The sequence below is a fragment of the Chaetodon trifascialis genome, chromosome 18, assembly GCF_039877785.1.
Source record: "Chaetodon trifascialis isolate fChaTrf1 chromosome 18, fChaTrf1.hap1, whole genome shotgun sequence".
NCBI classification, from domain to species: domain Eukaryota; kingdom Metazoa; phylum Chordata; class Actinopteri; order Chaetodontiformes; family Chaetodontidae; genus Chaetodon; species Chaetodon trifascialis.
Genome location: NC_092073.1, coordinates 23,707,501 through 23,730,569, shown reverse-complemented (window position 1 = coordinate 23,730,569; position 23,069 = coordinate 23,707,501). Strand labels below are relative to the sequence as shown.

The 23,069-nt window shown below is 43.1% G+C and overlaps 2 protein-coding genes across 2 annotated transcripts in view; both read left to right on the top strand.

The window, feature by feature from the left end:
* The first annotated feature begins 530 nt into the window (after positions 1 to 530).
* LOC139347158 (NACHT, LRR and PYD domains-containing protein 12-like) lies at positions 531 to 19,636 on the top strand. Its single transcript, XM_070986645.1, has 14 exons — positions 531 to 567; positions 2,347 to 2,496; positions 2,867 to 2,986; positions 4,864 to 5,039; positions 6,013 to 6,030; positions 6,255 to 8,049; positions 10,161 to 10,334; positions 12,008 to 12,184; positions 14,260 to 14,436; positions 15,193 to 15,369; positions 16,227 to 16,400; positions 17,187 to 17,360; positions 17,778 to 17,951; positions 18,455 to 19,636. The coding sequence occupies exons 2-14, from the start codon at positions 2,366 to 2,368 to the stop codon at positions 18,516 to 18,518; spliced, it is 3,531 nt and encodes a 1,176-aa protein (XP_070842746.1). The 5' UTR covers positions 531 to 567; positions 2,347 to 2,365; the 3' UTR covers positions 18,519 to 19,636.
* A 3,375-nt stretch (positions 19,637 to 23,011) lies between these two features.
* The window catches only part of LOC139347139 (protein NLRC3-like), a 19,251-nt gene continuing 19,193 nt past the window's right edge, over positions 23,012 to 23,069 (top strand). Inside the window, exon 1 of the mRNA XM_070986610.1 lies at positions 23,012 to 23,069. This exon is cut by the window's right edge and continues 63 nt beyond it. The gene's annotated coding sequence lies outside the window, so the exon portion shown is untranslated.

Here is a 23,069-nt window from a genome sequence, read left to right as displayed (position 1 = left end):
CAAGAGAGACGTTCCTGAACAGCTGATCAGTGAGCTGATCACACACACACACACACACATGCGCACACACACACACACATGCGCACACACACACACACACACACACACACACATACATACATACACACACACACACACACACACACACATACATACACACACACACACGCACACACACACACACACACACACACACACACACACACACACACACACAGATCGACAGGAGATTTGCACATGAGAGATGAGATAAGATGGCACAGTTGGGAAAAACAGGGTGGGTGGAGGACAACATTAAGAGTATGTTAGAGTGTGGGGACAAAGAGCAAGGGACAAAATGGACATTCTGTCTTCTAAGGACAGCTGGATAGCACAGACAGTTCGAGGGAGATGCTACAGTGTCTCCTGTCAATGGATCAAGATGGAGAGTGAAACCAGAAGATGGCAGTAATGCAACATCGTGGACGCCAGCTGACATAAAACCTCAAAGAAGAACACTGATCATGTGACCCAGGAGAGCAGGAAGAGGAGCAGAGCAGACGGAGCAGAGCTGAAGTCTGAGGCAGGGTGAGTGTCAGTCCAACATTTTCATGAGTTTACTGTTAAAGTGTGAGTCAGTTTTCTGCTGTGGACTGTAGAGGACAGACAAGTAGAGTCAACAGTTTGACTCAGCTGTGGACACAAAGTCCTGATTGGCTGAAGAAGAAACATTAAACCAAGTGAAAGCCAAGAAAACAAGCAGCTGACCGTGTGTATGTGTGTGTGTGTGTGTGTGTGTGTGTGTGTGTGTGTGTGTGTGTGTGTGTGCGTGTGCGTGCGTGTGCCTGCGTGTGACCAGGTATTTATCACATTGTGGGGACTCACCTGCCTTATGGGGACTAAATGCAGGTCCCCTTAATGTAAATGATGAAATGTCAGGGTGCAGACTAAGGACAGGGTTCCGGTTAGGTAAGGTTAGATTAGGTACAGGGTTAGGAACAGGCAGACAGTGGTTATGGTTAGAGTTAGGGTAAGGCTCCAGGAAATGAATGTAAGTCTATGGAATGTCCCCACAAGTGATATAAACACAACGTGTCTGGGCGTGCACGCGTGTGAGTCAGAGCTAAAGATTGTGTGTTGAACTGGTTGAATTGGTTCGTGCTCATTTTAGACTTGTACTGAAACGTGTCAGTGTTCACTCAGAGTTTAATAAGTGAAACCTCTGCAGACAAAGAATAAACATGTGGACTCCCTCAGGATCAGTCCCTCTCCGTCCTCACCCTCTGCCACGTTTAGTAAACTCCAGCTGAATGTCTGCGTCCTGCAGCAGAGACGTTGTGGCCGTCGACCTGAGGATCGTTTATGGCAGCGACATCACTTCCTGCTCCTGAGCCGTTTCCTGATGAGCGAGTAAAGCGAAGGTGGCTTTAATTTTCTGGACTTCAGCGCACTGAAGCACACCTTCAGGATGAACTGGAGGAGGTGTTACTTCAAGTGTGGAGTTCATCATGGAACCTTATTCCCATCACGTGTTCCTCAGTCGGTGCTCTGAAGTTGATGTTGCTGTGATCTTATAATGCTGACAGAATCCACTTAAACTCTTCATTTCATGGACAAGTGTTGCTGCTGTGGTCCTTGATCTCTGAGCATGAATTTACTCCTCACTGGTTTTTATTTGGAACAATCAAAGTATTTTATAGAAACATAAACCTGTTTTTTTCCAGCAGTGGTCTAATAATAATGTTGTGTTGCTCAGTCAGTTCTTCGACCAACACGGTCAACTTTCTCATTACGTTGAATGAATTTGGCACTGTGGAGTCCCTGTGTCACCAGAGGACTTTGAGCTGTGTTCGATGCCGCGCCCTCAGGTGTTCTCTGATTAAAGGTGATCAGGGAAATGGCCGTCAGCCTTTACTGTGGGATATTACTGAGGCAGCTGCTGCTGAAAGGTGTTTTTCACGGCGAGCGAAGAATCAGACGATCCAGAAACTCTTCCAGCAAAACATGACGAGTCCTCCTCCTGCTTTGTCACATTGGTCCACGATTGTTGGAGAGATTTCTTTAATACTGACAAGCTCAAAGAAATTTCATTAGAAATATTTCACTGATTTTATCCAACTAGTCACAGAAATTCAAGAAAACATTGATGGAAGTTTGAGCTTTTGTGGAGAGTCCAGAGAAACGCTGCATCTGTGTGTGTGTGTGTGTGTGTGTGTGTGTGTGTGTGTGTGTGTGTGTGTGTGTGTGTGTGTGTGTGTGTGTGTGTGTTACTTCCTGTTCTCTCAGTCTTGTCAGTGTCTTGAACTCACTTGTTTGTTGCTTCTTGTGTTCTGAGCTCACCGTCAGTGTCACTGTTTCACCTCTCAGACTGACTTCAGACCAGAAGATGAGTGTTTGTGTGGAGGAAGAGGAGGACAGAGCAGAGTCTCCAGTGTCCAGCTGTCTGTCTCTGAAGAGTGACCAGTCCAAAGGTCTTCTTCTACACTTCAGTAATGACCCTGGACCCTCAGACTCAAAGTAAGAAAACTGCTATTAACTCATTTCTGCGACTCACTTTCAGCTTCTTCTGCTGATTTCATGTTTTCATTGTTTTGATTTTGTGTTTTTAGATTAAAAATGTGACTAAAATGTCTTTGCAGCCTAAATTGAACCAACTTGTTGTGACATGAAGAGAAATGATTGGTGGCATCTTCATCTTAGCAGCTGTGACAGCTGTCAGTCACCTAGAAAAGCTGTAATCTAATCTAAGAGGACTGATACAGACTTCACAGCTCCTCATTATGGACAGCAGCAGCAGTTTGTGTGTTTAGAGCTTCAGAAATGGCTTTCATCAGAGAATTGATCAAGGATTCATGTGACACAAAGAAAAACATGTTGGTGTTTGCAGAGCTGAGGACAGCAGACAGAGAGCAGAGTGTCCACTGTCCAGCTGTCTGTCCATGAAGAGCGACCGGTCCAAAGGTCTTCCTCCAGCTTTCAGTGATGAACCTGGACCCTCAGACTCAAAGTAAGACCCTGTTTTTACTGTAAACTGACCTGATGGAAGATGATGCATTGAGGATGAAGACAAAATACTCTGCTACAAGATTCATGTTGGTGATGCAGAACTCTTCCTGCAGATCGTGTTTCAAACTGAGATCGACCTGATTTTATTTCTTCAGCAAAACTCTTGAAGCTCCATTTCAACGTTTCTACTTGGAGAAGATGTTCAGACATTTTTGGCCTCACGTTGAAGTTGCTGTAAACATTTAAACGATTCAGAGTGTGAAAGAATCTGCTTCACATGTGAAATGAACTTCCTCATAACTGTCCTCAGAACATTTCGTTGCTTTGACTCTTGGTCAGATCAGCTGTTGTGAGCAGATGCATCTGGAATCAGTTGGTGTCATAATTGTCCATCATGTGGTAAAAAGTCATTTGTAGAAGAGCTTTGCTCACCTTGATGAACACTTTGAGTCATCAGTAAGTGAACCTTTGAGTTCAGCTTCTCTCCATCATATATTGTTGGTAAAGGTGAAGAGCAAACATCCGTGGACAGTCCTTGTGTTAAAGTGATCCGTGCATGAGAAAGGAAGACTTGTAATGTCAGTTTAAAGTGAACTGACCCAAGTTAAGCTGCCAAAGTGAGTGTGAAACAGTAAAGGACATGATCAGCTCTCTTTGATGGAAGGATTTTACTGTGAAGTCGCTGCAGGAAGCGTTGAGTTTGTATTAATGACAGACTGCAGACAGACAGACAGACAGACAGACAGACAGACAGACAGACAGACAGGCAGACAGGCAGGCAGACAGACAGGCTGATAGGCAGACAGACAGGCTGACAGGCAGACAGACAGGCAGGCAGGCAGACAGACAGACAGACAGACAGACAGACAGACAGACAGGCAGGCAGACAGACAGACAGACAGACAGACAGACAGACAGACAGACAGACAGACAGACAGACAGACAGACAGGCTGACAGACAGACAGACAGACAGACAGACAGACAGACAGACAGACAGACAGACAGGCTGACAGACAGACAGACAGGCAGGCAGGCAGGCAGGCAGACAGAGAGACAGGCTGACAGACAGACAGACAGACAGACAGGCTGACAGACAGACAGACAGACAGACAGACAGACAGACAGACAGACAGACAGACAGACAGGCAGGCAGGCAGGCAGGCAGGCAGACAGACAGACAGACAGACAGACAGACAGACAGGCTGACAGACAGACAGACAGACAGACAGACAGACAGACAGACAGACAGACAGGCAGGCAGGCAGGCAGGCAGGCAGGCAGGCAGACAGACAGACAGACAGACAGACAGACAGACAGGCAGGCTGACAGACAGACAGACAGACAGACAGGCAGGCAGGCAGGCAGGCAGGCAGGCAGACAGGCAGGCAGGCAGACAGACAGACAGACAGACAGACAGGCAGACAGACAGACAGACAGACAGGCAGGCAGGCAGGCAGGCAGGCAGACAGACAGACAGGCAGGCTGACAGACAGGCAGGCTGACAGACAGACAGACAGACAGACAGACAGACAGACAGACAGACAGACAGGCTGACAGGCTGACAGGCTGACAGACAGACAGGCAGACAGGCAGACAGACAGACAGACAGACAGACAGACAGACAGACAGACAGACAGACAGACAGACAGACAGACAGACAGACAGAGAGCAGTTTGTGAATGTTTCTGAAAGCAGGAGAGTTGAAATCAAAGGAACAATCATTTTCATGACAGTCTGAAGGCTGAATTCAAACAGAAAAGTAAGAACACTTTCACTGTTCTCTGTGAGCGTCTGAGCTGCTCGACTGTCGGACAAATCTGGATATTTTTCAACAACAAGCAACAAATGGTTGAAGTTACAAAGAAATGTCTTTACAGAGAGAAGAAGAGGAGTCATGTTTGTGTGGAGGAGACGCCGTCCTGCTGTGCTTTGTGTCAGGACGTCCTGAAGGATCCAGTCTCGACCAGCTGTGGACACTGGTTCTGCAGACAGTGCATCACCTCATACTGGGACCAGTCTGCTTCATCTGGAGACTCCTGCTGTCCCCAGTGTGGTAAGTAAGACTGTCCATCCACACATCTTCAAACTGTCACCTTCTACAACTCATGACATTTTTTTGGAGACTCACAATCAGTTCATTCAACACACCAACCAAAAATGTCAAGAAACATGTGAGAACATGAACTTCATCAAATACGCTGAACTGCTTCAAGAGCCACGTTTAGTTTTGGGGTTTTCAGGCTGAAGATGTCGACAGTTTCTGCTGTCAGTGGGAGCTCGTTCCACCTCTGTGGAGCCAGAACAGCAGACAGTCATGATTTGGTTGAACAGCAGCTGGGCCTCCCTCGTAGTGACGGAGGATTAAGCTGATTGGCCGTCGCGTGTGTCGAGTGTCGTGGACGATGTGAACAACAGCGTGGGTGACTATAGACTGTCTGTGGTCAATCAAAATAAATAAAAATAAAATAAATAACTACTGCAGAGGCATTTGAAGCAGGAATGAATGCTGATTGAACCTTTTGAAGACAAAAGCCAGATGTTAGCAGCTGTTAGCGGGTTTTTGTCCAGTGTGAAAGAGGCTTCAGTGAAACACAAACATGTTTCTGGTTCAACAAGTAGAAGGTGACCAGACGAGACTGATGGGAGTTGCTTCAATATGCTGCTGAGTTCAATGATTTCATGTTCTTTTCTTGGAAAAGTGACAAATAGACGCAATCTCAACTTAGAAAACACAGTTAATCAAAGAAATGAACGTTGTTGCTTGTGTCTGTCAAACGTTGTATCTAAGTGAACGTCTGTGGTTTGGAGTTTACTCTCTCCTGTTTGAGTGTTCAGGTATCAGCCTTTTCTACTGTTCGCTGTTCCTTTAATCTTATTCCAGCTTTGTTCATTTCCTGCTGCTGCTTCACGTTAAAGTTTTCCACTGGCAAACCAGTGGGAGGCTTTCATTGTGAAGCAGCTGTATGAAACGCAGTGTGTTTCTTCATTTGATCAGTGGATCAGTTTGAAGTCTTGCTGGGAGGAAGGAACAGCCACAGTGATCTGTTCAGATGAAGAGCTGCTGAGGCTCAGCCTGTCGCCTCTGCTGTCAATCAAACACAGCGACAGTCAGAGGAGAGAGACAAAGGAGAATTTGTGACGTTCACTCAAAGTGGACTGATAAACCTTCACTTCTTTCTGTCTTCTTTATTGTTCTTTATTGATCATGAAAATAATCAGCAGATTGTCAAATTGTCTTTGTTTTGTCTCACTTTTCTCTCTTTTTTAGTGGACGGTGGTCTTCAGGAGGTTTTAGATGAACATAAGATCAGTCTGAGGAGGAGATGTGAACGTGTGACTGAAGGAAGTGATGAAACAGGAAGTGGAACCCTCCTCAACAGGATCTACACTGAGCTCTTCATCACAGAGGGACAGAGTGAAGAGCTTAATACCCAGCATGAGGTGAGGCAGCTTGAGACAACTTCCAAGATAGAGACCCTCCATGAGACCCCAATCAAGGTCCAGGACATCTTTAAAGCCTTACCTGACCAACAGAGACGCATCAGAGTGGTCCTGACCAACGGCGTCGCTGGCGTTGGAAAAACCTTCTCAGTGCAGAAGTTCACTCTGGACTGGGCAGAGGGCTCGGAAAACCAAGATGTCAGTGTGGTGGTTCTGCTTTCGTTCAGGGAGCTGAACCTGGTCAAAGATGAGCAGTACAGTCTTCTCAGGCTGCTCCATGTTTTCCATCCAACCTTACAGAAGGTGACAGCAGAGCAGCTGGCTGTCTGGAAGCTTCTGTTCATCTTTGACGGCCTGGATGAAAGCAGACTTTCACTGGATTTCACCAACAGTCAGCTTGTTTCTGACGTCACACAGAAGTCATCAGTCAACGTGCTGCTGACAAACCTCATGGAGGGGAATCTGCTTCCCTCGGCTCTCGTCTGGATAACTTCCAGACCTGCGGCAGCCAATCAGATCCCTCCTGAATGTGTCGACAGGGTAACAGAAGTACGAGGCTTCACTGATGCCCAGAAGGAGGAGTACCTCAAGAGGAGGTTTAGTGATGAAGATCTGTCCAGCAGAATCATCTCACACATCAAGACCTCCAGGAGCCTCCACATCATGTGTCAAATCCCAGTCTTCTGCTGGATCACTGCTGCAGTTCTGGAGCACATGTTGACTCCAGACCAGAGAGGAGAGCTGCCCAAAACCCTGACTGACATGTACTCACACTTCCTGCTGGTTCAGACAAAGAGGAAGAAGCAGAAGTATGATGAGGGACATGAGACGAGTCCACAGGAGCTGACGGAGGCTGATGGGAAAGTTCTTGTGAAGCTGGGGAGGCTGGCGTTTGAACATCTGGAGAAAGGAAACATCATGTTCTACCAAGAAGACCTGGAGCAGTGTGGTCTGGATGTGACTGAGGCCTCGGTGTACTCAGGAGTTTGTACAGAGATCTTCAAAAGAGAGTGTGTGATCTACCAGAAAACAGTCTACTGCTTTGTTCATCTGAGCATTCAGGAGTTTCTGGCTGCAGTCTACATGTTCCACTGTTACACCAACAGGAACTCAGAGGTCCTGAAGGCTTTCCTAAAAGACGACAAATACACTGATTCAACCCTTGATGTCTTCCTGAAGGGAGCCATGATGAAATCTCTTGAGAGTAAAAATGGTCACCTGGACCTGTTTGTTCGCTTCCTTCATGGCCTCTCTCTGGAGTCCAACCAGAGACTCTTAGGAGGTCTGCTGGGTAAAAGAAAAAACAGTTCAAAGATCATCCAGAGAGTCATCAACAACCTGAAAGAGATGAACAGAGAAAACATCTCTCCTGACAGAAGCATCAACATCTTCCACTGTCTGATGGAGATGAACGACCGCTCAGTACATCAGGAGATCCAAGAGTTCCTGAGGTCAGAGAACAGATCAGAGAAGGAACTCTCTGAGATCCACTGCTCAGCTCTGGCCTACATGCTGCAGATGTCAGAGGAGGTTCTGGATGAGTTGGACCTGAAGAAGTACAACACAACAGAGGAGGGACGACGGAGACTGATTCCAGCTGTGAGGAACTGCAGAAAGGCTCTGTAAGTCCAGATGTGATTATCAACACTGTTGAGCAACGTGAAGCTGAAGCCATCAGTGTTAAAGATACACACTTTACACAGTTAACTTCACACTATCAAAGTTTTACCCTGATTCCAAACAAGTCAGAACGCTTTATGAAATGTCAATCAAACAGAATGCAGTGATTTGTAAATCCTTTTCAACTTTTATTCAGTGAATTCAATTCAAAGATATTTAATGTTCAAACTGATGAACTTTATTTGTCACCACAGTAACACTAGAGGCAAGATGTGCAGAGCAAACAGCAGCACACATTTCCACTGTGATTTTCATTGAATGTGCAGCCGCAGTCTTTGTGTACTGAGCAGCTGATTGACTCAGACAGCAGCTCATGACACAGTCAGCTCCTGGACGAGCTCCAGGTTGATCGTGCCAGTGAAGGAGAGCTCAGCAGGTTGAGTTGAGTGGAGGGATCTCTATCATCAACAAGCTCAGTTTAGTCCTTGTTCCAAAACATGAGCTTTAGCCAGCTGAACTCCACCTGATAAAACTACTACAATAAAACTGTAGTAATACAATCTTTAGTACTTATTACAGCAGACATGTTGGTACGCTGTGGACAACATCAATCAAACAGGAAGTGATCACCTAATCTGATCCTCTCTGACACAAACTGACCTGAAAACAGCTCAAAGTCAATATATTGAATGTTTCTCCCCATCAGCTTCATTGATTTTGGTGACCAATGGCTGAGCAGCTCAGGCTGAGCGACCGACAGCATGTTCAGCTCATGTTAATGTTGTTTGTGACATTAATAAACTGTCAGATTTTATTATTCTCTAACTTTTATTTTCTCTGTCATCACAGACTTTCAGACTGTGAACTCTCAGAGACTCACTGGGAAGTCTTGGCCTCAGCTCTGAAGTCCAACCCCTCCCATCTGACAGAGCTGGACCTGAACTACAACAAGCTGCAGGATTCAGGAGTGAAGCTGCTCTCTGCTGGACTGGAGAGTCCAAACTGTAGACTGGAGACTCTGAGGTCAGTTCATGTTTTTCCCTCTTGTCCAGTGGATATCCACCAAATTTAAATCCATCACAGATGTTTGAAGTTTCCTTCAGTTCTCTTGTTTTCTGCGTTTGTCTGAGCACAAATCACAACAGCTGTTTTTCACAGTTTAACAGTCTGAACAGTTTGGCTCAGAGTTTAGTCTGAAAACTCTGAATTGTTTTTTTTAAGGAAACTGTAGGATTTAAGCTTCAACGTCTTCTAAAATTAAATCAACATTTATAGTTTTTGTTCCCTGTTAGACACAAATACACATAAAAAATGAAGGAAGTTCAACACGTTTTCAGGAATAATGTCTTTTTATCCAGAACCTTCAGAGCTCAGTATTTTACAGTAACTTATGCAGTACATTTACACACAAAGAACCTCTCTCTGAAACACACACACACACACACACACACACACACAGCGTATTTCCTTTCAAAGATATTTAATGTTCAAACTGATGAACTTTGTTTGTCACCACAGGAACACTAGAGGCAAGATGTGCAGAGCAAACAGCAGCACACATTTCCACTGTGATTTTCATTGAATGTGCAGCCGCAGTCTTTGTGTACTGAGCAGCTGATTTACTCAGACAGCAGCTCATGACACAGTCAGCTCCTGGACGAGCTCCAGGTTGATTGTGCCAGTGAAGGAGAGCTCAGCAGGTTGAGTTGAGTGGAGGGATCTCCATCATCAACAAGCTCAGTTTAGTCTTTGTTCCAAAACATGAGCTTCAGCCAGCTGAACTCCACCTGATAAAACTACTACAATAAAACTGTAATAATACAATCTTTAGTACTTATTACAGCAGACATGTTGGTACGCTGTGGACAACATCAATCAAACAGGAAGTGATCACCTAATCTGATCCTCTCTGACACAAACTGACCTGAAAACAGCTCAAAGTCAATATATTGAATGTTTCTCCTCATCAGCTTCATTGATTTTGGTGACCAATGGCTGAGCAGCTCAGGCTGAGCGACCGACAGCATGTTCAGCTCATGTTAATGTTGTTTGTGACATTAATAAACTGTCAGATTTTATTATTCTCTAACTTTTATATTCTCTGTCATCACAGACTTTCAGGCTGTGGACTCTCAGAGACTCACTGTGAAGTCTTGGCCTCAGCTCTGAAGTCCAACCCCTCCCATCTGACAGAGCTGGATCTGAACTACAACAAGCTGCAGGATTCAGGAGTGAAGCTGCTCTCTGCTGGACTGGAGAGTCCAAACTGTAGACTGGAGACTCTGAGGTCAGTTCATGTTTTTCCCTCTTGTCCAGTGGATATCCACCAAATTTAAATCCATCACAGATGTTTGAAGTTTCCTTCAGTTCTCTTGTTTTCTGCGTTTGTCTGAGCACAAATCACAACAGCTGTTTTTCACAGTTTAACAGTCTGAACAGTTTGGCTCAGAGTTTAGTCTGGACTTCATTTGAATTGTTTTTTTTAAGGAAACTGTAGGATTTAAGCTTCAACGTCTTTTAAAATTAAATCAACATTTATAGTTTTTGTTCCCTGTGAGACACAAATACACATAAAAAATGAAGGAAGTTCAACACGTTTTCAGGAATAATGTCTTTTTATCGAGAACCTTCAGAGCTCAGTATTTTACTGTAACTTATGCAGTACATTTACACACAAAGAACCTCTCTCTGACACACACACACACACACACACACACACACACACACACACACACACACAGCGTATTTCCTCATGCAGGTGTTTGAAGTGTCGTGTCTGATCTGTCACCAGCGAGAGGTGACACTTCAACATGTGATGATGCTTCAGTCAGAAAATGATGTCACTTTGTGTTCTGACTCCTCAGTAAACAGGAGCATCAATAAGAAAAGTCTAGATTTGTAGAAGAAGGCACCAGGTTCCATTTAAGATGAAGAGAAGATGGTCTGACTTTGCTCAGTGCACATTTGATCCAGCTCTAGAGATGATTGAGGATGAAGCTCACAGTCAGTCAGCTGTGTGTTGATGGAGATGAGTCCATGAGTTTTTATATTGACTGAAATGATGATTTATGTCCTAAAGTCTTCTTTATTTCATATTGTCCACTTTGAAATTCTCCAGAAATCATCTGTCATATTCTCAGTCCAGCGTGGGAGCTGCTGCTGTCCAGCTAGCTCAACTCTGACTTGCAGAACGATGACTTGAGTGGTGGTTAGCTTTACTTCCTGTTTCCTGTGGCTCTTTAAACCATGTGACACAGACAGAGTGAAAACTGTAACTGTGAGACAGAAGAGACACAATCACCATTTTGTTGGCAGTGTGTGTTTTTCCTGCTGTAAATACATGGAAATCAAACATTTAATGAGAAACAAATCAAAGACTTTTCCATGTAAATAACGTTGCTTACATAAAGGTAAAAGTGCAGCGATCAGATTCTTTCTGTCCATCGTTGCCTCTATAGCATTGACAGTGTGGATTAAAGTGTATATAGAAGAGCATGTGGACAGATTGAGCTGACTTCCTCCAATGGCTAACAGGCAGTGATCAAAGTCAAAGTCTGTCAAAATAAAAGTCCAACATTGTGTCTGAAAGGCAACACACCTGTCTGAGCATGTTTCATTAGATGACTCATGATTATTCTGAATGAGAAGAAACAGAAGAAAATGAAAGAAACAACAGGTCTGATTTGATGGTTCTTCCAGACTTGACTGAGATCAGCAGCATGTTATTGATGTGTGTTGACATGAATAGGTGTATGAATGTTGTGCTGACATTTGGATGATGTCTGTAGAAGGCTGACATTATGATGATCCACAATAACACAATGACAAAGTCACTCTGCTCATTTTAGGGAGAAGCTCGTTGATGAGGACAGAGTAATGTTGAGCTCCACATTTACAACCTGAACACATCTGATTGGATTAGAAATGGATTTTAATCTTCATCATTTATTCTTCATTCAGGTTGAGTAACTGCGGTTTGACAGAGATCAGCTGTGCTTCTCTGGCCTCAGCTCTGAAGTCCAACCCCTCCCATCTGACAGAGCTGGAGCTGAGCTGCAACTACTACCTGCAGGATTCAGGAGTGAGGCTGCTGTCTGCTGGACTGGAGAGTCCAAACTGTAGACTGAAGACTCTGAGGTCAGTTCATGTTTTTCCCTCTCGTCCAGTGGATATCCACCAAATTTAAATCCATCACAGATGTTTGAAGTTTCCTTTAGTTCTCTTGTTTTCTGCGTTTGTCTGAGCACGAATCACAACATCTGTTGTTCAACAGTCTGAACACAATGGGCTCTATTTTCGATTCCGCCACCAGCCCAGCACAGGGTGCCCACCCTGCACAGTGGTATTTTCGTGCAGCGCAGGCAGGCGCACAGCGCACTTGGTATTTTGGTAAACCGAGGCGCACAGAGGTACGCCAGGACGGGCATTGCAGTGCAGTAGGGGGAGGTATCGCCATAATCAGCTGGCGGATTTGGATTTTCGTTCCATTTCGGTCCACGCCGGCAGCGTAAAAGTGCGCTGAAAGCTCGCCACCGCAGACCTGGTCAACTCTGGGCAAGTGGATCTTCGTAAACCGGTGGAGTTGTGCACTCACATCACCAATAGCTCACAGGCAGGTTTCCACAGTGTCTGGCATTCCTCCAATGACTAACAGGAAGTGATCTTTGTGAGTCCAGAACTCCTGAAGCAGACAAACACTTGTCAAAGTCAAAGCCTATCAAAATAAAAGTCCATCCAACATCCAAGTGTGGATTAGTGTCAAGTTGTCTTCTTGGAGGTTGAAGTTCGCAGATTCTCCACTTGAAAGGGATTGATTTGTCTACCCGAAGTTGAACGGGGTCCACTCAATGACCAAACATTTGCTGGGTTTTCTTTCTTTTATTTTTCAGCTGGCACATTGGTTTCGCAGTACCATTGTTTCATTTGCCGTACATTTGTTTTGCCATTAGCTGCTAGTTTGGGTTAGTAGTAGGTCATGGATAGGTTAAAAACCTGTGAACAAAAAAAATAAATAAATACAATTGTGCTATTTTACCTGATTTGTACATTTAATCACGAAAGTGCAGATAAATCTGATGCTCATGACTGTTTTAACTTTAGGTTAACATCATGTATCAAATCGAATTTTACTGTATTTTGAGGGAGGGCTTTTTAAAAAGTTTCATCAAAATTTCACATTTATAGTTTTTCTTTTAGCTTATTTATATTTTTAACTTTTAAATACGTATTTTTTAATTCATTTAAAAGTATTTTAAAAGTGCAATTACATGACAAAATTACCATAAAGTGCTGTTAATAAACCCATAAACAATTGACAATCAAAAGTTGATATAATCACCACTAATATTTACATTCATAGCAAAGTGACTTGTGCACATCAAAGCACTTTGTCAACCAACAATCAAAACTTGCATCAAGTATTTACAATTAGCTGCTACTTAACCAATAGTCAATCATTCACACATCTAACAATGAAGGAGACAAACGGTCCAGCCTCGTGAATCCGGCTGAGCACCATGGCTAATGCTAATGGACATCAAACTGCATCAGCAACCCCAGCAGGCAGACAGTCTCTCAATGTTCAGTATCTAACGGGCTGCCACTTAGATTTTTCCAGTCGGATCAATTCTGCTAAGATTGCCAGATTGCTTGTTGTCGTTGTATTCACTTGCTTTCATTGTCTCTCCAGGTACTGTGTGCTTCACTTTTTATGCCCCTGGTAGCAACGCTGCGGATGGAGATTAGTTGTGCCCAGCTGATTCAGCCATTTTTATTTACTCCTCTTGATCACTTTTGAGTCTATTTCTTCTCCAAACTTCTATTTTGACTACACAATTAGAGTGTATATAGAAGAGCATGTGGACATATTATGGATTATTCTGAATGAGAAGAAACAGAAGAAAATGAAAGTAACAAAAGAAACAACAGGTCTGATTTGATGGTTCTTCCAGACTTGACTGAGATCAGCAGCATGTTATTGATGTGTGTTGACATGAATAGGTGTATGAATGTTGTGCTGACATCTGGATGATGTCTGTAGAAGGCTGACATTATGATGATCCACAATAACACAATGACAAAGTCACTCTGCTCATTTTAGGGAGAAGCTCATTGATGAGGACAGAGTAATGTTGAGCTCCACATTTACAACCTGAACACATCTGATTGGAATAGAAATGGATTTTAATCTTCATCATTTATTCTTTATTCAGGTTGAAAAACTGCAGTGTGACAGAGATCAGCTGTGCTTCTCTGGCCTCAGCTCTGAAGTCCAACCCCTCTCATCTGACAGAGCTGGACCTGAGTGACAACTTCAACCTGCAGGATTCAGGAGTGAAACTGCTGTCTGCTGGACTGGAGAGTCCAAACTGTAGACTGAAGACTCTGAGGTGAGTTTACCGACTCTCTGTTACTGCTGTAAATCTCACGTCTTTTTAACAAGTGAAGTTAATTTGTGTTTTTCCATAACATCAGTAAAGTTGTAAATTAGCTTTTGTTCATGTTTTCATGTTTGTTGAAGTAAATTTAGTCTGCGGTCACAAAGATTTGAGCTTGTGAAAGAAAGTGTAGAAAATGTCCACTGTTAGTTGTTGAAGTCAATGAATGTTTGTGATTTTTGCTAAATGGTCACATCTGGATACAGAAGATCCTCTGAAGTAATATTTGTTTGAAATGGATCAAGTTTACTTGATGAAGCAGAAATATTTCTTTGCTTTGTGTTGATTTCAGAGTGTTTTCACAAATAATGACTGATGATTAATATTGATCCTTCACAACACACACACACACACACACACACACACACACACACACACACAGATGAAAGCATGTTTCCAGATGCAGCTGTTTAAAGGATCAATATATTTGTTGTGCTGTAATTCCAGACTTGACTGAGATCAGCAGCATGTTATTGATGTGTGTTGACATGAATAGGTGTATGAATGTTGTGCTGACATCTGGATGATGTCTGTAGAAGGCTGACATTATGATGATCCACAATAACACAATGACAAAGTCACTCTGCTCATTTTAGGGAGAAGCTCATTGATGAGGACAGAGTAATGTTGAGCTCCACATTTACAACCTGAACACATCTGATTGGATTAGAAATGGATTTTAATCTTCATCATTTATTCTTTATTCAGGTTGTGTCGCTGCAGGTTGTCAGAGATCAGCTGTGCTTCTCTGGCCTCAGCTCTGAAGTCCAACCCCTCCCATCTGACAGAGCTGGACCTGAGCTGGAACGTCAAGCTGCAAGATTCAGCAGTGAAGCTGCTGTCTGAGTTTCTGCAGAGTCCAGACTGCAGACTGAAAACTCTGAGGTCAGACACCATTTTTCACTTCTGTGCTGGGATTAATATGATGTGAAAGTTGTGTTGACAGTAAACTGCAGACATGAGGCTGATATTATACTGATCTACACTGAGTATCTTCATGCTGAAGTCTGTTTTCTTCTTCTGTGGTTTAGTCCATTGACTGTTGCAGAGCAATAATGAGCTCCACATTTAAAACCTGATTATAACAAGAAAAATGGACACTGGATAATTCTTGATTTCATCTGATTTTCTACTTTGTGTTATTTTTAATACATGATAATAAAAATACTTAAATCCAATTAATAAAATAATAATCTGTGTTTCCACAGTCAGACAATAACAAATATCTTCAGTCCTTTTCTTTTCCAACACTTTTCTGAAGCTATATGATGCTTATACTGACTGAATAGTTGAAAGTGAAGATGCTTTGATTTTATGACTCCACTATTCCAAACAGAAATATTGTCCATGCGTTTTGTTCACATTTCCTCAAACTTCATCCTGACGTATTTGTCCTCTGTGGACACGTTGGGATGTTGAGTGGAGTCTTCAATCAGTTTCTGTTGGTTTTTATTTGTGTTTGGCTGCACAACATGAGTTTGTATAGATGAAGCCACTGGTGGAGTTGGCAGAGTTTTAGAGGTGGAGTCACTCCGTCTTTATTGAAGTAGCAGCACGTTGTCATTAATATTAATGAGATTTGAGCGTTTTGAAGCTGCATCCTGTTGGTTTCAGGTGTTTGGAGTTTCCGTTTTCTAAACTTGAACTTTGTAAAGCTTCTTCAGCTCTGAACAGGTTATTAACCATTGAATGATTTCAAGCAGGAACATTTTCTTCTCAAGTGACATTTATTCTTTATTCAGGTTGAAAAACTGCATGTTGTCAGAGATCAGCTGTGCTTCTCTGGCCTCAGCTCTGAAGTCCAACCCCTCCCATCTGACAGAGCTGGACCTGAGCTTCAATGAGCTGCAGGATTCAGGAGTGAAGCTGCTGTCTGCTGGACTGGAGAGTCCAGACTGTAGACTGAAGACTCTGAGGTGAGTTCACTGACTCTCTGTTACTTTTGTAAATCTCACATGTCTTTTTAACAAGTGAAGCTAATTTGTGTTTTTCCATAACATCAGTAAAGTTGTAAATTAACTTTTGTTCATGTTTTCATGATTGTTGAAGTAAATGTAGTCTGCGATCACAAAGATTTGTGCTTGTTAAAGAAAGTGTAGAAACTGTCCACTGTTGGTTGTTGAAGTCAATGAATGTTTGTGATTTTTGCTAAATGGTCACATCTGGATACAGAAGATCCTCTGAAGTAATATTTGTTTGAAATGGATCAAGTTTACTTGATGAAGCAGAAATATTTCTTTGCTTTGTGTTGATTTCAGTGTGTTTTCACAAATAATGACTGATGATTGATATTGATCCTTCATCAGACACACACACACACACACACACACACACACACACACACACACACACACACACACACACACACACACACACACAGATGAAAGCATGTTTCCAGATGCAGCTGTTTAAAGGATCAATATATTTGTTGTGCTGTAATTCCAGACTTGACTGAGATCAGCAGCATGTTATTGATGTGTGTTGACATGAATAGGTGTATGAATGTTGTGCTGACATCTGGACGATGTCTGTAGAAGGCTGACATTATGATGATCCACAATAACACAATGACAAAGTCACTCTGCTCATTTTGGGGAGAAGCTCATTGATGAGGACAGAGTAATGTTGAGCTCCACATTTACAACCTGAACACATCTGGTTGGATTAGAAATGGATTTTAATCTTCATCATTTATTCTTCAGGTTGAGTCTCTGCAGTTTGTCAGAGATCAGCTGTGCTTCTCTGGCCTCAGCTCTGAAGTCCAACCCCTCCCATCTGACAGAGCTGGACCTGAGCTACAACGACCTGCAGGATTCAGGAGTGAAGCTGCTGTCAGCTGGACTGGAGAGTCCAGACTGTAGACTGCAGACTCTGAGGTGAGTTTCTTGACTCTCTGTTACTGTTGTAAATTTCACGTCTTTTTAACAAGTGAAGCTAATTTGTGTTTTTCCATAACATCAGTAAAGTTGTAAATTAGCTTTTGTTCATGTTTTCATGTTTGTTGAAGTAAATTTAGTCTGCAGTCACAAAGATTTGTGCTTGTTGAAGAAAGTGTAGAAAATGTCCACTGTTAGTTGTTGATTGGTATTGATCCTTCACAACACACACACACACACACACACACACACACACACACACACACACACACAGATGAAAGCATATTTCCAGATGCTCATTTTAGGGAGAAGCTGATTGATGAGGACAGAGTAATGTTGAGCTCCACATTTACAACCTGAACACATCTGATTGTATTAGAAATGGATTTTAATCTTCATCATTTATTCTTTATTCAGGTTGGTTCGCTGCAGGTTGTCAGAGATCAGCTGTGCTTCTCTGGTCTCAGTTCTGAAGTCCAACCCCTCCCATCTGACAGAGCTGGACCTGAGACGAAACTACCTGCAGGATTCAGTAGTGAAGCCTCTGTGTGATCTGATGAAGAGTCCAGACTGTAGCCTGAAGACTCTGAGGTCAGTAGAGGGTTGGAGTCAGTCCATGCTGGTCTCAGCAGTGTTGTACTAAACACAACCAACTCTATATTTACATATTTGTCCTGTAATATTTCAACTACAATAAAACCCTAACAGCAGTAAATCCATCATTCCAGTGAACAGTGAATATCTGTGTTTGTGCAGTCATGATGCATTCAGGGACTCTCTGCACTTTATTTCCACTGTGTACTTGAGTGAAATGTGCAGAGTGAACAGACTTGATGGCCAAAGTCTCTGCAGGTGTGAGAGCTTCCAGCTCAGCGTGTTCACTCCAACACGTTAACATGAGAGCTGAGAGGAAGCTGGCTACGCTACACAGCCGCTCCACTTGTGGTCTGAACAGGACTGAAGTCCCTGCTGCTCTTTATACTGGATGTGCTGCATCACTGACAGCCAGCTGATGAAGGAGTCTCTGTGAACTCTGACTGATGACTTCTGTTGTCTGTCTTCTTCTCTCATCAGATGGAAGATGCGTTAGCCAGAGTGAGAGCGATGAGAATTGGCCGAGAGCCGATCAGCTGTGTCCTGATGATCCAGAGAGGTTGAAGCAGCAGCAGCAGCAGCAGCAGCAGCTTGTGTGTGGAGAGGCTCTGACTGGGCCATGTTACTGGGAGGTCGAGTGGAGAGGAGAGCTTCATCCAGCAGTGACTGACAGAGGAATCCCAACAAGTGGAGATGACTGTCAGTGCTGCAGTGTGAACTGCTCTGAGATCAGCTCCACTGTCAGACACAATGTCAAGTCCAGCATCCTCCCTGTGTGTTCCTGTGGATGTGACAGAGTATCATCAGTGTATGTGGACTGCTCTGCTGCTGCTCTGTCCTTCTACACAGTCTCTGCAGACACACTGAGACTCCTCCACTCCTTCTGCTCCTCACTCTCACACCTCCTCCACCTGAAGCCTGGACCTGAACCTTCAACCTGGACCTGAACCTTCAGCCTGGACCTGAACCTTCAACCTGGACCTGAACCTTCAACCTGGACCTGGACCTGAACCTTCAACCTGGACCTGAACCTTCAACCTGGACCTGGACCGGAACCTTCAACCTGGACCTGGACTTTCTTTTGTCTTCCTTTGAAATCTTTCAGATATTCTGAAGTCAGCGTGCCTCTGCAGATTAGAGCTGTTTGTGACAACATGAGTGTTGATGAACTCTGATTTCAGTTGAATTTTCTCTCTTGCTCTCTGTTGCTCCTTGAGGAATGATGGAGAGTTGCAGTTAATTTTCTGATTAATTTGGATGTTGCTGTGAAAAAGCAGCATCCAGCCTTCGTGCATAAAGTGCCCTCTGAAGTTCTGCTCATGACCACAACACCAGACTTTTCTCATCGTTGTAACACAAAAGCGAGAAGAAAACACCTGTAGAAAGTTTTCACTGAAGCTTCATTGAGCTCTACAAACTGAAACAACACCACAGTCCCTCCTCCTTCATGATGCATCAATAACAATGATTCAGTAATATAGAAAGTGTTCTGCAGCATGAGTGCTTTTATTTTGAAGCATTTTATTCCTTCTGTACTTTGACTGAAGTAACACTTTGAATGCAATACTTGAGAGTGTTTTTGTTATTTGTAATTGAGTAAAAGATCTGAATTTTTCCTCCAGCAGCTTTTGATGTCAGAAAGTCCACATTAAAGTTGGGTCAGATTTGATCTGTTCTGATTCTGGTTCTCATCAAATCTCTGACTCTTGTTTTGTTAAGGTCCATCTGGTTCAGACTGCCGTAATATGTCAGTGATGACAAATGAGGAGTTTGATGAGTGACAGTAAAGTTATTTCATGGTGATATCATGTATTTTGGATGTGTTGTTGAATTGATCTCAGCTGGACTTCCAGCTGACGTCCGTGTTGATGAAGGACTTCCATGTTTAAGATTTGGCCTTTTTTAGCTCTTTAGTTTTCATTGACTTTATTCATGTCATTCACACCTCTTATAACAGGATTTTAATAACTGGTGATTTTAATCTACATGTTGCTGACACCTTGGATCCAATATCCAGACAATTTTTAGATCTTTTAGATTTTAAGCAGCACGTCACGCAGCCAACTCACAACAGGGGACAGACTTTGGACCCGGTCATAACCCATGGCCTGTCCATTGGTGTGTCCTCTGTTGTCGACCTGTCTGTGTCTGACCACGACTGCGTGTTTTTTAACATCACCAGTTTTAACCAGCAGGAGGCCCCGGTGAGAACAGTGAGGAGGGGTGAAGTGGCTGCAAATTTTACCTGCACCCTGTGATTTTATCGTTGATAATTTAACCGCAAACTGAAGTCCACTCTCGACTCAGTAGCTCCACTTTCAACCAAAAGAATCAAAAGAAAAGGAGGAGATGGAGAAAAACAAAATTAACAGTCCAACTCGAAACTTTATAGCAACAACTCAAAATCTACAATAACTCAGTTAAACAGGCAAGAATTTCTCATTTCTCAAAACTCATCATAGACCACAAAAACAACCCCTGGTTCATCTTCTTCACCTTTGATCTTTCAACAAGCACAAATTTTAATAAAGTTCATATCATGCCATCTGACGCTCTGTGAGAACTTTGCAGAGCACTTCAGAACCAAAATCAAGGACATCAGATCCAGCCTTTTATCCCAACAAGTTTTATCTGTTAGCACACCTGAATTGTTGTCCTTGCCCGATGAAACACTGGAGAGTTTTGCCCTGGTTGAAGCGAGGACACTTGGTCGAATTTTCTCACAATTAAACCCAACAACTTGCCTTTTAGATCCAATTCCCACATCACTTTTAAAATCATTTTATGGATTCTTCGAGGAACAGCTTTTAAACATTACGAATTGCTCCCTTCAGACGGGCGTCTTCCCCACCGCTTTTAAAACAGCTGCGGTGAAGTCCCTTCTGAAGAGGAGCAATTTAGACCCCAACATTATTAATAACTACCAACCTGTATCCAACTTACCCTTTTTAAGAAAAATTCTACAAAAATTTTTTTTTTTTTTTTTACCAAATCAATGAATTTTTAGCATGAACCACAGCACAGAGACAGCACGTCTAAAGATTTTAAACAACATCAGGTGGAACTTAGATAACAAAAAACTCAGTCTTGGTTCAACTGGATCCAAGCGCTGCCTTTGATAGAGTAGACCATCACATTTTATTAAATAGACTCAGACACCTGGTTGGCCTCTCTGGTACTGTTTTTAACTGGTTCCACTCTTATCTCTCAGACAGATGTTTTTATGTAAGTGTGGATACTTGTTCCTCAGGAACTCATGAAATTAGGTGTGAGGTCCCCCAAGGCTCAATTTTAGGTCCAATTCTTTTTAATCTTTACATGCTTCTTCTTGGAGATGTCATCAGGAGACACAGCATCAGTTTCCATAGCTACGCTGATGATGCACAGCTGTACATTGCTGTGTCTCCTGATGACACCGGGCCAATAGATACCCTTTTTAACTGCATTTTAGATATCAAATCATGGATGCCAGAGAATTTCCTACAGCTCAACCAGGACAAAACAGAGGTTTTAGTTATAGGTCCTGAAAGCCAGACTGAGAAACTTTTACCAAAACTACAAGATTTCAAACCAACACAATCTGTAAAAAACCTGGGCGTGATTTTTGACTCTGAGCTGACTTTTATCCCACACATCAAAAATATAACAAAAATAGGCTTTTATCATCTCTCTCAGGCCAGCACAGAGGTGCTAATGCATGCTTTTATTTCCTGTCGTTTAGATTACTGTAATGCCCTGCTCTCTGGTCTTCCCAAAAAGAATATTTCAAACCTCCAATTACTGCAAAACTCAGCTGCACACATGCTGACGAAGAGCAGAGGGTGGGCCCACATGACACCAGTCTTCCAGTCGCTGCATTAGCTTCCTGTCCGCTTCAGGATCGATTTTAAGGTTCTTTTACTAGTTTTTAAATGTCTTAATGGCCTTGCGCCCTCTTACTTATCTGACCTGCTTTTACCATATCAGCCCTCGCGGACCCTGAGGTCCTCCAGCACCGGCCTTTTATTCATACCAAAAGCCAGAACAAAAACCCACGGTGAGGCGGCATTTAGCCACTATGCTCCTCACCTGTGGAACAACCTGCCAGAGAGCCTCAGCACTGCAGAGACTGTTGATATTTTAAAACAAGGTTAACGACAGACCTTTTTAATCAGGCTTTTACTAGACCTTTAAATTCTTACGTTCTTATCATTTATCTTATGTTGATGCCCTTTATTTTGCTGTTTTATATGTTGTATTATTTTACGCTAATTCATCTACTTTATTTATTATCTTGTGTATTTTTCTTCTTTTAACTGTTACATTTATTTTACGTATCTTATATCATGCCTTTCACTCTATCTTATGCTATTTTAATTCCAGTGTTTCCTCAGGGGGGTCCAGAGTTGTGTCTGGTCTGCTGCTGGGGGTGCTGTCCTCTGGTCCTGTCGGCCAGGCTGAATGGGGGGGCTCCTCACCTTGGTGTGGGGGTCTGCCTGTCTGCCAGAGTCAGGGGCCTGGGTGCTGGCACCCCCTGTGGTCATAGTCTGCGATGACTCCTCTCAGTGTGGACGGTCCCAAAGGTGGCGTCCCCGATCGTCAGTGCCTTGCCTCACGACTGTCTGTGGTGTGTGTGTGTGTGTGTGTGTGTGTGTGTGTGTGTGTGTGTGTGTGTGTGTGTGTGTGTGTGTAGTTGTGGGTGTGTATAATTACATACGGAGGGTGGGAGGGATGGGTTTTCTCTGTTGTTCTGTTTTCATTATAGTGTTTTAAATGTTGTAAAGCACTTTGTGTTGCATTTTATTATGTATGAAAAATCCTACATAAATTAAGAGTTTGACTGATTGATTACTGAAACGTCATTTTTGACAAAAGTCACTGAATCCAGTCTGTTCAAGCCAAGAGAGACGTTCCTGAACAGCTGATCAGTGAGCTGATCACACACACACACACACACACACACACACATACATACATTCTGTCTTCTAAGGACAGCTGGATAGCACAGACAGTTCGAGGGAGATGCTACAGTGTCTCCTGTCAATGGATCAAGATGGAGAGTGAAACCAGAAGATGGCAGTAATGCAACATCGTGGACGCCAGCTGACATAAAACCTCAAAGAAGAACACTGATCA

Coding starts and splice junctions, on each gene's coding strand:
- LOC139347158 (XM_070986645.1), top strand. CDS start 2,366: ATGAGTGTTTGTGTGGAGGAAGAGGAGGACAGAGCAGAGTCTCCAGTG. Junction 14,437..15,192: donor TGTAGACTGAAGACTCTGAG/GTGAGTTTACCG, acceptor TTCTTTATTCAG/GTTGTGTCGCTGCAGGTTGT. Junction 15,370..16,226: donor TGCAGACTGAAAACTCTGAG/GTCAGACACCAT, acceptor TTCTTTATTCAG/GTTGAAAAACTGCATGTTGT.